Source organism: Amblyomma americanum, chromosome 6 (assembly GCF_052857255.1).
Source record: "Amblyomma americanum isolate KBUSLIRL-KWMA chromosome 6, ASM5285725v1, whole genome shotgun sequence".
Lineage (NCBI taxonomy): Eukaryota > Metazoa > Arthropoda > Arachnida > Ixodida > Ixodidae > Amblyomma > Amblyomma americanum.
Genome location: NC_135502.1, coordinates 20,442,302 through 20,457,475, shown reverse-complemented (window position 1 = coordinate 20,457,475; position 15,174 = coordinate 20,442,302). Strand labels below are relative to the sequence as shown.

The following is a 15,174-nucleotide window of genomic DNA, read 5'->3' as shown; positions in this document are numbered from 1 at the left end:
GCAGGCTGCAACAACGCTTCGACCTCTGCCAATGGCTTCTGAAAGGGAAGATGCTTAACGACGGGTTGTTTTTGGCTCAGCTAATTTCATACCGAATTATCAGGATGCATGAGAAGTTTAACTGGTTACTTCGCTATATGCACAGGGTGTTTTGACGCGGGTTTCTCCGCAACGGCGGAGCGTGCGTTTTCATACCCAGCTTGTAAAAATGCGAGTGACAGTTAGGTAACAGCAGCGATCAAGGATGTTTTCGGTCAGTACTACGCGTTCTACTCTGCTCTTCGTTGCATGCAGATAGGCGCGATGTCCGTGTCGAAATGCCTTCCGGCTGCGCAGCGTCTGTGCGTAGCCAGACCACATTTGGCATGACGTACCTTTTAGGGACCGAAAATTTGAGCACATTCGCATCACCGAACTGCGTAGCGTAAGTCATGGTTTTTGTCCGCGACCACCACGCCCCCCGAGGGTAAAGCTTCTCATGCTGCCGCTCAAGCTGGTCATGCAATAGCAATCTTATTTCCTCATTCGGATGGGAATTGAGCGAGCCGCCCTAGCGTTAAATCGGTGTCGTAAACAGCAAGGTTGTAAGCAGCGCAGCTCCTTCCTCCGCACCACGCCCAACATGCGCCATTCCCCGTGGCAGGTGTACGAGTGCCACCAGTGCGAGCTGTCGACGTTCAACGCCGACCAGGCGGTGCGCTACAACCTGTTGCGTGGCATCGTCACGCGCTACGTCAAGCTACAGGTGCTCCGCTGGAAGAGGGCGCCCTGTCTGCGCCTCGAGCTCGTCGGGTGCCGCTCGCAGGGTGAGCTGCGTCTCTACGCTTCAACTTCCATCCACTCGCAGGTAGAGCTACTAAACCATGGACCCTGAGATGCGTCCCATGCCGAGAACTCGGTTAGTAACATATGACTAGAATTGTAAGCCCTGAAGTAAGTATATACTTGACAAGCAATTCCGGCCTTTTAAACGCCACAGAACTTCGGCTGCCGGCCGTGGCTATAGGTAAACTGGTGGCGAGCTTCTGGGACATACTTGCGCTCATCCCTCCTTTATATCCATCACTGACAGCCATCAAGACCTCTTTTCATTCCTTTTCTCAAAGCCGAGCGGGCAGTAATAAGTAGAGCAATCTGCGTCAGGCCAACCTCCCGGTTCTTGCTTTTAAAAGGCTGTTTTCTCTTTCTCTCTTTCTTTCTTTTTCCTTCTTTTTCTCTCTCTACAAAAAGACAACCTGTAAGGACCAGCTCGCTCGCCAAGACATGCGGCAATTTAGTTCGAGACGCCCTGATCGTCTTGCTTTTCAGTGTAATGGTCGCAATCGGGAGGTTAAAACTGATTGAGGTGCTGCTATTGAAACGGGACTCCTCTTGCACTAATCCGCCACTCGGCGCCAGAAGCAGGTGCGTAGCTTTTGCAGCGGCGGCGATAGCTTGCAGCTCTGTGTTCTTCGTGATTCTCGTTGTCGACCGTAAAAAGTGGACGAAAGAAGTCGTTCGGTGTAACGTTGGTTCGGGCAGCATGTGGCGGCGCGGAACTTGTCAAGCGCCCAAAATCTGTTTGCCGAAGCTCGAGTCCGCTCAGCAGCGAATTCGTGCGCTTCAGTCGTTGACATTATATTTATCAACCTCATCATCTAGCGTGGCAGCTCAAGTGATATCATGCGTGAAAAGTATTTTTAGGCGCTCAATAGGCGTCACATAACGGCATTTCGTGATGCCTATTACCTCGAGGTTTAGTCGACCGCTCGAGAGAGAAAAAAATATATGGTAAAAAAGTTAATGAGAACATGGAAAGAGCCTAGTAAACGAGTAAAATGTGCATCGATCAGCCTGCGGACAGGTTTTGGAGATTGTTGTCACCTCTAGAACTGGGTGAAAAAGCCCGCCACGCCCTCACCGCGAATGAACAGGTTATAGGCAAACCTCAAGGCGGTCAGCTAGCGCACTCACATCATTAATTAAGCGCGGCCTTCCTACGCACCCAGTGCCCGGATGTGATAGCCACAGCAAACTGTTTTCTTGCGTGACCATCGCGGATTATATTGAACTAGAGGAAGTCCCGGGTGGAGGCGAGGGTTGCGGAGAACGCCGCGCGAGCGACGCATAAAGCAAAACCGCAACCCGACGCGCGACACGCCTTGAGGCGTGTGCGGTTCAAGGCCAACTTGCACTGCCGCCGGCCGTGAAATAGGAAAAGAGACAGCTGCCGGATGCGCTCGCAAGGCATGAGCGAAGTTGCGGTAGTCTTTTACTGCTTGGTGCAGCGTGCCAGCAGCGCACCGTCTCTGAAATTGTGCTTATATAAACTCCCGCGTCCGTTTGCCGAGCGAGCCGTGTCCACGGAGTCGTCAGACAGCACAATTCTGATGAGCGTGGCTTGGGCGAAGGACGCTGGCACGGATTCATTTTTGCCGGTGGTGACATATCTGCTCAGAGAAGGAGGGACAGCCAGAGAGCGCTTGCTTGCAAACACTAAAAGCCGATTTGACGTTTCCTGAGAGAGCCGGTTTTTGCATGACCACTTACGCACACTGAAACCTGCTCCAGGCATAGGGCTTAAAGAGACCCTGAAATAATATCGATGGTCATTTTCTAGTGCAACAGATGCGTAGAAATGGTCTTTGCGAGTACTCGAGTAAAATTTAAAAGCTCTGCGTGGGACCCTGTAGTTTACAAATAATTTTAAAAAATCGCTGCTCGTAGCACCTCGCAACCGATCAGAGCGACACCTCTCCGCGCATCCCCTTCCCCGATGACATCAGTGGGCAGTTTTGGCGAGCCTTCTCATTAGGCCCAGGGGAGAAGAGGAGCATAATTTTGAATTGCCGATAGCTTCGATGTTAATGAAGTTGGCTTGAAATATTTTGCCCTGCGGTGAAGAGTGATGGAGTACTGATCACACGCTTTTTTCCTGACCTCAGTATACAAGCATACCATTTCATGGTCCCTTTAATGCGCTGCTGCTCCACAGTGCGTGTTGAACTCGCTGAGCTGGAGAGCCCATGGATCGTTTCTTTCCTCGGTACTTTTTCAATGGCCCTGAATAAAATTCTACCCTCGTAAATAGATCATTCATAAGATTCTCATCGATTTCTAATGCGTCCGCCGCAAGCAGTTAAAAATCATTACGGCCAAACTAATCCGCATGTCTGCTGCCATTTTAAAGACTACTCATATTATTACAAATCTACCTGTAATGTACCTGTCTTGCCCAATTTCAGCCACGGGTGTTTGGGACACACGGCACACTTTGCAGCTACAGCGCGTACTCTGCCTTTGCAAACACATCCATTGGGGGGGCAGGTAATAACAGGATCGCGCACCTAACAGCAGTGAAGTGCACTGCGCACGGTAAACTATTCATGTCGTTAGCTGCATCTCCGTGAACGTGCGGCACCTCTATCTGTGGAGGCCTGACCTCATTTTGCTATCATGCCGTACTCAGACTCAGATTTAAACGCTTTTATTTTTCAATGAGGAAAAGACCTCCGGCGGAATACTGCTTAACCGGCAGCTTGACAAAGGTCAAGGGCTACTTGAAGGTGGCATGTACAGCAGCGTTCAGCGCTAATTACAATTTTCAATCGAGTACACAAATGTTTGGAAATCGCAAATGAAAGGAGATAATATGGATATTTAAGCGCAACAGTTATGCAGTGCATAATAAAAAAGGGTGAATAACAGCACGAAACAACCGAAAGCAGAATGTGCAGCAGCAGCAGCAGCACTAGAAGATTACGTATAAGCTACGGGTAGCAGGTAATAATCTTCGATAGCTGGTGGTTGATTATGCTGGTATGCTTACCTTGCAAAAGAGAGCCAAACTAGCACGTCTTAGATTCATGCACCAGTTGCTCAATAATCAGCTGCATATTGACACTTCTACATATTTATCCTTTACAGATACCAGGCCCACACGCCATAAGTACTCTCATACATTAAACGAGTACACTTTCCGGACCGACTGCTTTAAACACTCATTCTTCCCGCTAACCATACGCGAATGGAATACCCTTGACCCAACCATCACAAGCTGCTCATCATTAAATAACTAACTAGCCCTCGTCGAACACCAACTGGGTACGGAATAAATGCTTTACGCACCCTTGCATATGTACCCGCCTTCCAGTCAGGCACAGATCGTGTTCATTGTGTGCGCATTTCTACATGTTCTTCCGTTGCATTACCTTACATTTTTGCCTTTCATTTTTAAAATATTGATTCATTGGCTTCCAGTGTCTGTTCTCTGTTCCTTGATTACTGTTGTCTGTTCCGTCTATTTGAAAGTTTGTACACTTTTACTTCTATTCTTGAGTTCTTGTTAAACATCTTACCCTCACAACGCTGAGTGTTTACCTTTGTGTTATGCTTGCTTGCCTTATTGTGCTTATTTATTAGACTGTTCAACTTATGCCCTTCCTGCTATAATCCCATATGGGATTGACAGTATGTACCAATAAATAAATAAATAAACAATAAATAAGCACTGGACTGTCCGCTTTCATCCTAATCGTCCCACTGCGGACGCTATCCTCACTGGCGTGCCCATCCGCTGGCACCCTCGCAGTGAACTGCGGCGCCGTGCTGGAGGCTCCCGAGGGCTCCATCGCGTCGCCCAACCACCCGTTCTACTACGGCCAGGACAAGAGCTGCTGGTGGAAGATCCTTCCGCCGCCGGGGAAGCACGTCTGGCTCAGCTTCATCATCTTCGATCTGGCCCAGAGGGAGGCCTCGTCCCGCGCCGGACAGTGCCAGGTGTGCGCGCGCTAAGTCCCCCTGCGTGTTAGCCAGGTGTGCTTGGCGGATTTCTCGAGTGTGGAGTGGATTTCAAACAAGGAACTAGTTGTAACTAGTTGTAGCAGTAATAAGGCTGGAAAGGAAATCTTTAGAACTTTCTCAAATTTTCGGGGTTCAAAACAACTTGGTAACGGGGTGGTTGGCCTACCAAAAGAACGAACATTACTGATTTGGCCGTGATTTCATATATTAACCAGCGCAGGATACTGTGCTGTTAAAAAAAGAAGTGCGCCTCTGGGGCTGTTTTTTTTTTTTTGCAATCGCGGCGAACGAGTCCGAAAAATATGGCGCCTTCTATCGCAACGCAGTAGCTCTCAAAGACTAACATAAACGAAGAGCCGCACTCGAGAATAAAAATACCGCGCTAGCACAGCGTTTATTTTCCATCCGGGATCGCTCGTTCCTCGCTATGATGCTCAGGCAGCCACCCCACCAAGTAAATCGGTGATATGTCATGCAACGAAGCGTTCAATCATAGGAAACGAACCGTTAGTTTCAATTCGTCATGCGCCTCGAGGAAGAGCTGAATCTTCCCAAAAAAAGAAATATGGCATCAAACGTATACGACTCCAGGAAAAACTCTCCGCATCAAGATTCTGCGTCGAGCGAAGAATTGTGCGGCAGGATGGTGGTTTTACAACACCTACGTCATAACTCGCTTACGTTCACTCCTCAACTCACATAAATGCGCAGAAAGTGTGGCGCTAGATAAACTGGACCTTCCTGTTCGCCACGAGGTCGAGTTTATCTCGGTCTCCTAGAGCAATATACGCAATGACCCTTCCATTTCTGTTCGCTCTGTCGTTCCTTCTTGCGCCTCGAGGCGCATCGTCTGCCTAATGTCCACTACCCGACAAAGACGTCCCGGCAGACGATAAAAATGGAGAACTCGACCTTATTTTGCTGTCTGGGCGAAATGCGGAAGAACTGCGTACGTGCTGTGAATAAACGTGCCTTTTTTTTTTTTACGAACGGAAACGGACAACAGAATAAACGTCGCGTTTCGTGAAAACGCGTAGAGTTCTCTGTGCCGAACATTGAGGATAATCCGATAGTCTTCTACTAATGTGCGCCATCAGAAGCAATGACAGAATAACTGCACAACTGACGTCGTCGTATCGAATTGATACAGTTTTTACGCGCTTTAAATTACTCTCCGTGATACCGATTATTGGGCAACTGTTTAAATTTCTTTAAGTCATCATCGACGAGAAGCTGTCGTGATCCAAATAATTCACCTTTTCATCCGGTGTACGTTTAAATAGTTTTTTTTTACGTACCATAAATTTTGTGGCGTTCCTCGCAATATGCTTTTGAAGAAATTTTCTAAATTTTATTCTAATTTATTTATTAATTACTGGCATCGACCTGTAGGGCGAAACGGAGGAGCTGCAAATGGTAATGTCTCTGTACAATAAAAAATTAATCAAAGCATGAAACAAATCATCTTTCGAGGAAGTAGAAACGATGCTTGACGGCAAGCTGTTTCAATCGCGAAGAGTGCGAACAAAAAATAATATAAACGAAAACCTGCATCCCTAAAAAAATGTTACTTTGATCTTCGAATGGTGGCCCAGCCGATTCGGTATGTAATTTGGCGGCTGAATTTTTTTTTCGCGGTTTACGCCGGTTCCAAGGTAGCAAAAGTTCTGAAAGAATTTTAATCTAAGATTTCTCCCGTGGTCGCTCAGTTCTTGCCATTTCGGTTTGCGTTTGCTCCTGGTCATGCGGAGTTCCGGGCTGTAATTTCCTACTATAAATCTCGTTGCCCTGTTCTGATTTTTTCCCCCATTTTGTTAGAAGTTCTTGTTTTGTATGCGGGTTCCAACAACCGCATCCATAATCAAGTGCTGAACGCATGTTGCCAAAACACACCTGTGTTTTTAAAATGCTTGGCAAATGACCAAACTTCCCCCGTAAGAAGCCCTAAACTTATACCTTATTCCCAATAGAATTAACGTGCTTAATCCATCCTAGGAAATAAGTCAGAAAAGTCGCCTAAGTATTTAAATCCATTGCTTGAACTCTAAATAATATCATTAATTCGATAGCTGCCCAAATGGCTTCAGTGCTTTCTTGTAAAGGTGACGGGAACACTTTTGTTTATATATATTTGCGGCTTCCAACGCGTGCGCCAGTCTGCAATAGCGTCCAAATTGTCTTCGTATCTTGTGCTTCTTTTTTCCCCTCCTGTCACATCCGCAGGGGAGGCTGCATCGTGTAAAATAAATAAATTAAATAAAGAAAGAAAGACTGCATTTCGCGCAAACGCACATTGACAGTTCCCCTCCGCTCACCATCACCTTTATTTTCGCGCGCTAACAAGATTTTTTTTTCCTTTCGCTGCCTCCTTTGTTCCTCTTTTCTTTCCATGAAATTCAATGGACCAGCGTAGCAGCCAGTTTCCAAGCCGCTTGAAAGACTTCCTTGTCACTGTCATGCTTTAAGCAAAGTCATTACTCAGTGTTCGGATGCCCTCGGCGCCATTGTGGCGCTCTTTCTGCAACTTTTCTCTCTCTTTTTTTTTCGGAGGGAGCAGGACCAGCTGCTGCTGTACCCGGGCCGTGACCTGAACAGCAATTGCTCGGACTCCATCCTGTCGCCGAACGGCCAGACTTTCCCCAAGGAGATCATCTCCAACGGTCCCATGGAGATCCACCTTAAGACCTGCTTCCGCTACTCGCTGAGCAGGTTCAGCGGCTTCTACGCCACGTACAAGTTCACCGGTACGCTTCGCAGCCCACCGTCCCATTTTGCGCGTTTTCGCGGTTTGGCGATTCAAAGTTGGAGTTTGCCTCCGTGCATGAGGGCACAGTGATAGATTACAGAAATCGGTGTTATTTTCTTCGACTTATTTTTTTCGCCTTCGTCTTTAAAGAGATGCATAGATATACCTCGATGCGTCGTTGACTACGCAGCAAACGTTGCTTTGTCCAGAAACACGTGTTATTAGACTCGTTGTGCACTGCTCTAAAGTTTGGTAAATTCTGCGAATTCCGGTCTCTGGAGGTCGTTTGCCAAGCTGTCATTTGATGTGGTCGCGGGTGTTTATAGCTTCACTTGATTACTGAGGGCACAGGGGTGGGGGATGTTGTAATGGAGGTAACCGGGTGCTCGCCAGACTGCCCCGGCTGCGGCATGGGCGACTACCACTGCTCGGCGCTGCACGTGTGCGACGCGCACTGCGGCCACATCTTCTCCATCGACTACCCCAAGCCGTACGTGAACAACCACCGGTGCGCGTGGCTCATCGTGGCGCCGCCTTCGCACTACATCAACGTCACCTTCGAGGACTTCGACCTGCCCAGCGCCGAGCACTGCGCCACCGACTACCTCGAGTTCTACGACGGCCGGGACCAGGAGCAGGAGAACCTCATAGGCGAGTGCAGTGCATTTGGTGCAACCCGCGGCTGCTTGCGCTGCAGATGCAATGCTTCTGGGTGGTGGCGGTAGTGGTGGTGGTGGTGGTGGTGGTGGTGGTGGAGAACTTTATTGTTATTATGAATAAAAGAAATAAAGCCGGTGGAACATAGAGTCCATATTTCAGGGGTCCAGTCGCCAGGGCCACCCGTACGGCTAGCCCCACCAGCTTACGCTGGGAGGCCAGATCTTTGTGCGCCGGTGCCTGCGCCCACCGCTCATGGACGATATCGTGGGAGGGGTGTGCAAAGGGTAACTTAAGCCTTGCGGAGCATGGATAGGGAAGGTATGGTGTCTAGCTGTGCCTCCTAAATGACCGCATGCACTGCACTATGGAGATGTCTTACAGGCCTGCTTTTTCTGCACGAGCGCGTTTAGCTTGAGCAGCCAAGTGCAGAGATGACAATTTCTCCATTAACAGCACAGCGTTTTTAAGTAACCGCGCCCATCGACGGAAACGAGGATGCTCTGTATGAGACGTCTGTCACTAGTCGGCACATACAGATCATTAACGTTAGCAGTAATTGCTTATGACGTCTGTGACGTCTATCTCAGCATTACATGGACGTTTCATTGGCCACCATCTGCTGTTGGGCTGTAAGTTCCGTTGAGACGGATTACCAAGCAGTCATATCCCGTTTTGTGGCCTTGCTTCATAAGCGACTCACAGGTAGTGTTTACATGGAGCGCACGCGACGTGTCGTTGTAAATTATAATGTTGCAGGAATTCGTTAATTTTTCACAAGATCTGCACGACTAAAGGTCATGGCGCTAACGTTGACTGTTTCCACGTGAAAACAAAACAAAAAAGAGGGCGTAATGTGTCATATAATATTAAGGGCGCGCGTCGTTCTTGGCGTCCTCTTTTTCTCTGCTGCAGTTCATTATTCATATCTTCCGAGAGATATTCTTCGAAAAGTAAAAAAAAAAGCATTTTTTTGTTCGTATACTTTACTTTCAATATTTCGGTCTTTTGTGTTTGTGTCTGATGTCAGTGATGGATTTCTCGCGGTAGAATGAGAAAAAAAAATATTTCACTAATCCCGGTCGTCGCGTTCTTCCTGGCGCCGTTGCTATAGCATCGCCCCCGAGCTTTCCAGAGCAGCGAAAGAAATTAATTCGGTGTCTCTGCCGTTTTCTTCGGCTCTTGTGCCGCACAGCGCATTGGCAAGCCCTGTCTGACTTTCCAGGAAACACCCATGGTAGCCGTTACAACATTCTGGACGGATACTTTTTTTTCCCCGGGCCCTATTTTCAAGTCGGAAAATATTAATCCGCCGTGTTGTTTATTCATTTTGATGATCTGTGCTATTTTTATTTGCTCTATGTCGATTTTAAGAGGAGTTCTAACCTTCACCGCAGTGCCGACACCGTAAAGGCGAAAGGGCTGCGGAATGTGGTTCAGTACGTGTCCAGGCTTCCATTTCTGCCAGCAGGAGCCCAACAAACTAGAACCCGTTAAATATCATGGATGGCGTTGTTTCTGTGTTACGCAGTATAGTAATGTGGTACTTACGGATTTCTCTGCAGCCTGTGACCACCATGCATATTATTTGCGGTCGCTATATGCCTAAACCATCGCGAATAACCGGTGTCACTTCATCGTGCTGCATGTTCATCTATTTGCGTGACAGTGTGTATTAAATAAAGCGTTAGAAATATTCGCAATAGACAATATCGCCTTACACGCGCTTAATTTTTTCATTCGATTGTTACCGATGAGATTTTAACAAGCTCTATATATGCAGAAGCTCTAAAGCCAGTGAGATTGCACTTCCCTAACACTGTCCCCTCTGTGGGAATGTGTTGTGCGGAGACGCAACAGTTCATTTTCGGAGTTTTCTATTTTTCTTTTCTTTTTCCATATGCTGCTAGCAATCTCGTGCGCGCTGAACAACTTTTATCCCTCCTACATACCAACAGAGGGCTACTAAGCTGTAGAAGCTGTGAGATGTTTTGCTGGAAGTCACAGAAAAAAATTATAAAAGACAGAAGTAAAGACTAATAAGAAAGGAGGTAATGGCTAAAGGTCGAAAATAAATAGCAGTGCTATATTTAGAAACAAAAGTTCAATGGCGATTACACAATTGGTAATGCAGAAAATCAGTGCAAACTGACATGCGATAATTATTACGGACAGAAAGATTCAGTCCGTGGGGGGCGCCACTTTTCCCCTGCCCCTCCCCCCCTCCTCCCTGCCGCCCCTCCTTCCGATCACTCGCCGCCGCACGGCTGTCACTACTGCTACTACGACGACAACAAACATGCCTTGCCCCGGAACGTTCGCATTAACAGCTAGCGCTGTAAAAAAACTGAAGTCCAGAATTCCCAGGCCTGTCGGTATATTCTTAAAAACAACTTTGCGAAAATGCCCAAAATGTACTTAACGTTGCTTGCTCAGAGACCGAGAGTTGTTAGAACAGCTAGTAGCATGCCTCGTTCTTCGAACAACATTGCCTTTAGTGTCACCTCTGTGACCCTCAACTGAAGGGATGCACTACACGACGCTGAGTACGTTCGTATGAATGCTACCAGGACTTGTAATTGCCGCGGTCGTTAATATTTTCGAATCTTTTTCATCGTGCAGTTATAATTTTAAAAAATTCATTTACTATTTGCTGCGGCTTACAGACTGTCACAGAATTGCGTTGGTTCTTCGTCGCTGAGGCGATTGCAGATCCTCTTTTGCGTTCGTAGCCGGCATAGGCCGCGTGCGCGTTCGCTCATTGCGGCCCCGTCCTGTGCTGCCCTGCAGGCCGCTACTGCAACAACTCGATGCCTCCACGCAACGTGGTCTCCAGCTGGAACACGCTCTCCATCGTGTTCTCCACCGACGGCAAGGGCACGGGGCGCGGGTTCGCCCTTTCCTACAAGTCGCTCAGCTTCCAGCTGCCGCCGGACCTGAACCAGCTGGACTTCGACAGTGAGTACGGCCTCGCAACTGTCCAGGACAGGGGCGGCAAACTGGTTTGATTGCCAAAATTGTTCGTCAGTTAGCTGATAACATAACCAAACGTCGTATGTTATGTAAGACTTCAGTCTAACTGCTAGCCATCCCTCTGATACACCATTTCTTGTGCGGTGCTTTCTTTTGCATAGCAGTTTGACAATTTATACAGATACATGGAAGCGTGAACACCTGCACTGATCCTTATACTAATAGTTCATTTACCTGATTTTGTCGGCGTCACAGAAATGTAAAAAGCACTCCGCGATCAAAGTGGAAAAGTCGCGAAAGCCTCCCAGGATTTTCAGTCACCACCCATTTCTCGGTCGGCCCGTGTACCAATGTCATCAGGAAACGAGTGAACGTGGCAGTATTTAATAACGACACACTACGCCCGTGGTAACAGCAGTGCCGATTACCCCAAATCAAACGTCATGTGCAGATATCGTCGCAGAAAGAAACAGATGTTAATCCGACGTTTCACGGCTCAGCGCCGTAGATATAGTCTCCGAATCAGCCCCGCAAACAAGCGAGCGCATTTTCCCTTTCGGCGCAGACCCTCAGGAGTGCCCCCAGCAGTGGAAGTTCTACCAGGACCACTGCTACAACATGTACGAGGCGCCGGACCCGCTGCAGTGGTACGAGGCCGAGGCCAAGTGTGCCGAGTGGGGCAAGGGCCGCTCGGGCCACCTGGTCAGCATCCTGGACGAGCGGGAGATGGCCATCATCCACTACTTCCTCACCGACATCTGGAAGGCGCACCGAAAGTCGCTCTACATCGGTGCGTCCACGGGCGCGCCCTCTACAGGAGCTATTTAAACAGGCGCATCCGGCATAATTTTTATCTACTCCTCTCTTGCATCTGCACGCCTACGCTCGCCACCTCCCCCTCCCCTTCTACCCTTGGCCGTCTAGTGGGGATGCGGGATGAGTGACCGCATGCACTGCTTTTAAGCAGTATGTTTTACCGTGATGATCTGGATCTGAGCTAGTTGGTTCATATTGCACTTAAAACATCACCTAACGAGGGACAGCACACAGCAAGGACACACGGCACGAGACTGCCGCTCTCACCTTGTACCGCCCTCGGAATGTTCTCAAATTTTGACTGAACCTTTTTTTAAGACGCACGCGTGCAAATAATTCTTAATGGACCCAACATTCATCGGGCGCTCAGTGTGCAAATTGGTTCTCTGGTGACGAAATTCAAGGCAAACCTTAGAATGTCCGGCAATAGCGTCTCTAACTAGCTTCGTTTTTGCCTTTTAGAGAGGTATGTTTCTCTGACGCCCTCTTGCGTTTTGCTTTTTTCTTCCCTCTCTGCAGGTCTAACCGACGCCGCGGGAGAAGGTTTCTACCGCTGGAGCGACGGTAACCCCATGAGTTATTCAGACTGGTATGTTAGGTACGGCCATTTTGCATGTACACACAGTGCATGCCACACGTCTCTCTCTCCATCTCTCCTCTCGTGCACTCGCACGACCGGCTCCCGCCGCCGAACCGCGGTGAGAAGACGTCTGCTCTTTTTTGCATACCTTGGCTTCCGCCACTCGAAATATTCTTCGATGTGGCTTAAGAAACAAATTTCCCGTTTGCTTCCTTTTTTGCACGCTTTCGCACAAAAAGAAATGTGTTTAGTTCTGTTTTCACGTCTGTTAAGTATGTGTCAACTAGCCAAGCTTCTTACCGGAGTACAGCAGGGCGTTTCGCAATGGTTAAGAGCGCCTTCGAACACAGCAACCAATGACAGTGTTTCCGTCGCGTCCACGGTTGCGCCACGCGTTAAGAGCAGTGACCGTATACTGTAATTACTAAATCTTCTGCTTTCACGAAAACTGGTGCTTATGCTCAGCTTATGTGAGGTGTGCGGGAACGAAATCAGGAAGTGTTTTTCTTTCTATGCGAAGCATAATAGGGACACTATTTAGCTCAACCATAGCCCAGCCTGGCGCGGCCGCGACCACCAAGGCTAACTCCTGCTCCTCCCGCTAGGGGCGCTGCAGCCGAGCACGTGGTCTGACGTCACGACAGCTGAGGAGAGACGGGGCCTCAACTCACGCGGTCGCCGCGCGGCCGCGACCACCAAGGCTAACTCCCGCTCCTCCCGCTAGGGGCGCTGCAGCCGAGCACGTGGTCTGACGTCACGCCAGCTGAGTAGAGACGGGGCTCAACTCGCGCGTTCGCCGCGCGGCCGCGACCACCAAGGCTAACTCTCGCTCCTCCAGGAGATTGCTAAACAACGAAGAGACTACTAGCCTGACTTACGGGCAGGCGATACCGAATCCCTTTCACAAATCTATTATGCTTCGCATCCTAGGCTTAACCTTAGCTAAGCCAGGCGATTTTTTTGTAGCGAAAGCTATATTACGGTAGTATTTCGAGCTTCAGCGGGCTGCGCTGCACGTGGTTGGTCACGTGGTGCGGAGCAACTGCCGGCGGCGCGGCGCCGTGGCTGATCACTTGGTTGGTCATGTGACCAGCCACGTGGTGCAGAGCAGCTGCTGCTGCTGGCGGCGCGGCGCGCCGGCGAAACCGAGCTGCAACAGCTGTGCGCATGCGTCGTGTCAAGTGGGACGAAGTTGAAGAAGGAACGCCCAGCGAAACGGAGCGGCGAAAGACTGACTTTGCAATTCAACTGAGCAAGTTCCAATCGGCCAGCTGTAGCTATCGCGTCACTCCAGGTTTAACCAGAGCTAAACCACTTCCAATTTTTTTTTTTCCGGCTGCTTATTCACGAGGTTCGCTGCTTCAAGTCCCGATGAATACGCTGCTTTAAATGCCTTAACATGGAAAAACTAACCAAAATTCACTTGGGATCAAGTAACTCGATATTAACTTGGGGATCAAACCAAGATCTTCTTTCGTTTCGTCGCAGTGAACTTAATTTGGTCTATCATTCGGTTTGCTCCTTTTCTAGAACGCACTTCGGCTCTTCCCCAATAAACATCTATCGGCTATGACCAATTGTCCGGTGTTTGCAAAGTCCATTTGCACTCAATCCGATTGCACTACTGCTTATTCTACTTTTTTGTGGAACATTATAAACCACTGTCAAGGCAAACGTATTGAATTTAATACCAAGGGGCCATTAATATGGCAGTATTATTATTATTATTCTGCTCAAAAGTAAATTCCCCGCGTGATGGTTATAAGGCTTGCGGCCATCCTACAGACGTTAAGAGCAAACTTTATTCATCAGTCTAAGTCTGCAGCTATAGCCCACAATGAATACTAAGGTACCTTGCAACGCACAGTCCGTATTTTAATGCCACGGCGTTAGAAATCACATTCGCTACAAAAGCCGGCGTCCGTCCGTCCGTGCCGCGAAAAAGCAGGCGTCTTACCTGCCAGCCACGGGGGGAGGTGGCAACCTTCTTACTGGGTTGTGGGCAACTTTCCCACCATAGCAGGTGGCGCTAAAATTAATTCAGATAAATTGAGTGCAAATGCCACCTTCCTACCGTGGCACTGCGCATCAGCTCAAAGATAGAGAGATAGGCATCCTCTCGAAAAACTATCTGTGCAAACATGAGCCTTACGGGAGCTCAGGAAGAGCAACCTGGGTGCCACAAGCCCCACGTAAAGCTGCGTTTGATACAGCCCACCTGCCGTGCCAGTGTCGCTTCGCTTAACGTCTGCACCACTGCGCCAGTATTGGTATGACGGCTCCCCGATATATATGAATCTATGAAAGGGAAGGAGTACTTACGTGGGAGGAATATCTAATGCTGTCGCATTATACTCTTAAGTGTAGGTAAAGCGTCATCCAAGTTTTTTTTATACGAACTAGCCAATTAATCGGATGGGTGTGGACAGGTGCAACTGCGCGCGATAAGCCTACGACTCGTTCTTACTAGAAGACCGCAAAACACACGTACAACAGTGGCAGCACTTCCGCGAAACAACGCAACAATTTCCCGAAGCCTGGTAAGGAGAAGACTGCGACAAGCATACATTACAGTCGCAGTAATGAAGAAAAAATTGGCAGAGACACTTAAGACTGCTTA

At 48.6% G+C, this 15,174-nt stretch overlaps 1 protein-coding gene across 1 annotated transcript in view; it reads left to right on the top strand.

Moving 5' to 3' along the window:
• Positions 1–15,174, top strand: part of LOC144136429 (uncharacterized) — a 123,249-nt gene that overhangs the window by 62,889 nt on the left and 45,186 nt on the right. Inside the window, exons 16-22 of the mRNA XM_077668732.1 lie at positions 644–806; positions 4,571–4,758; positions 7,340–7,526; positions 7,922–8,179; positions 10,976–11,143; positions 11,724–11,948; positions 12,494–12,572. Of these exons, the coding sequence (XP_077524858.1) occupies positions 644–806; positions 4,571–4,758; positions 7,340–7,526; positions 7,922–8,179; positions 10,976–11,143; positions 11,724–11,948; positions 12,494–12,572 (1,268 nt within the window). The remainder of the gene's footprint in view (positions 1–643; positions 807–4,570; positions 4,759–7,339; positions 7,527–7,921; positions 8,180–10,975; positions 11,144–11,723; positions 11,949–12,493; positions 12,573–15,174) is intronic.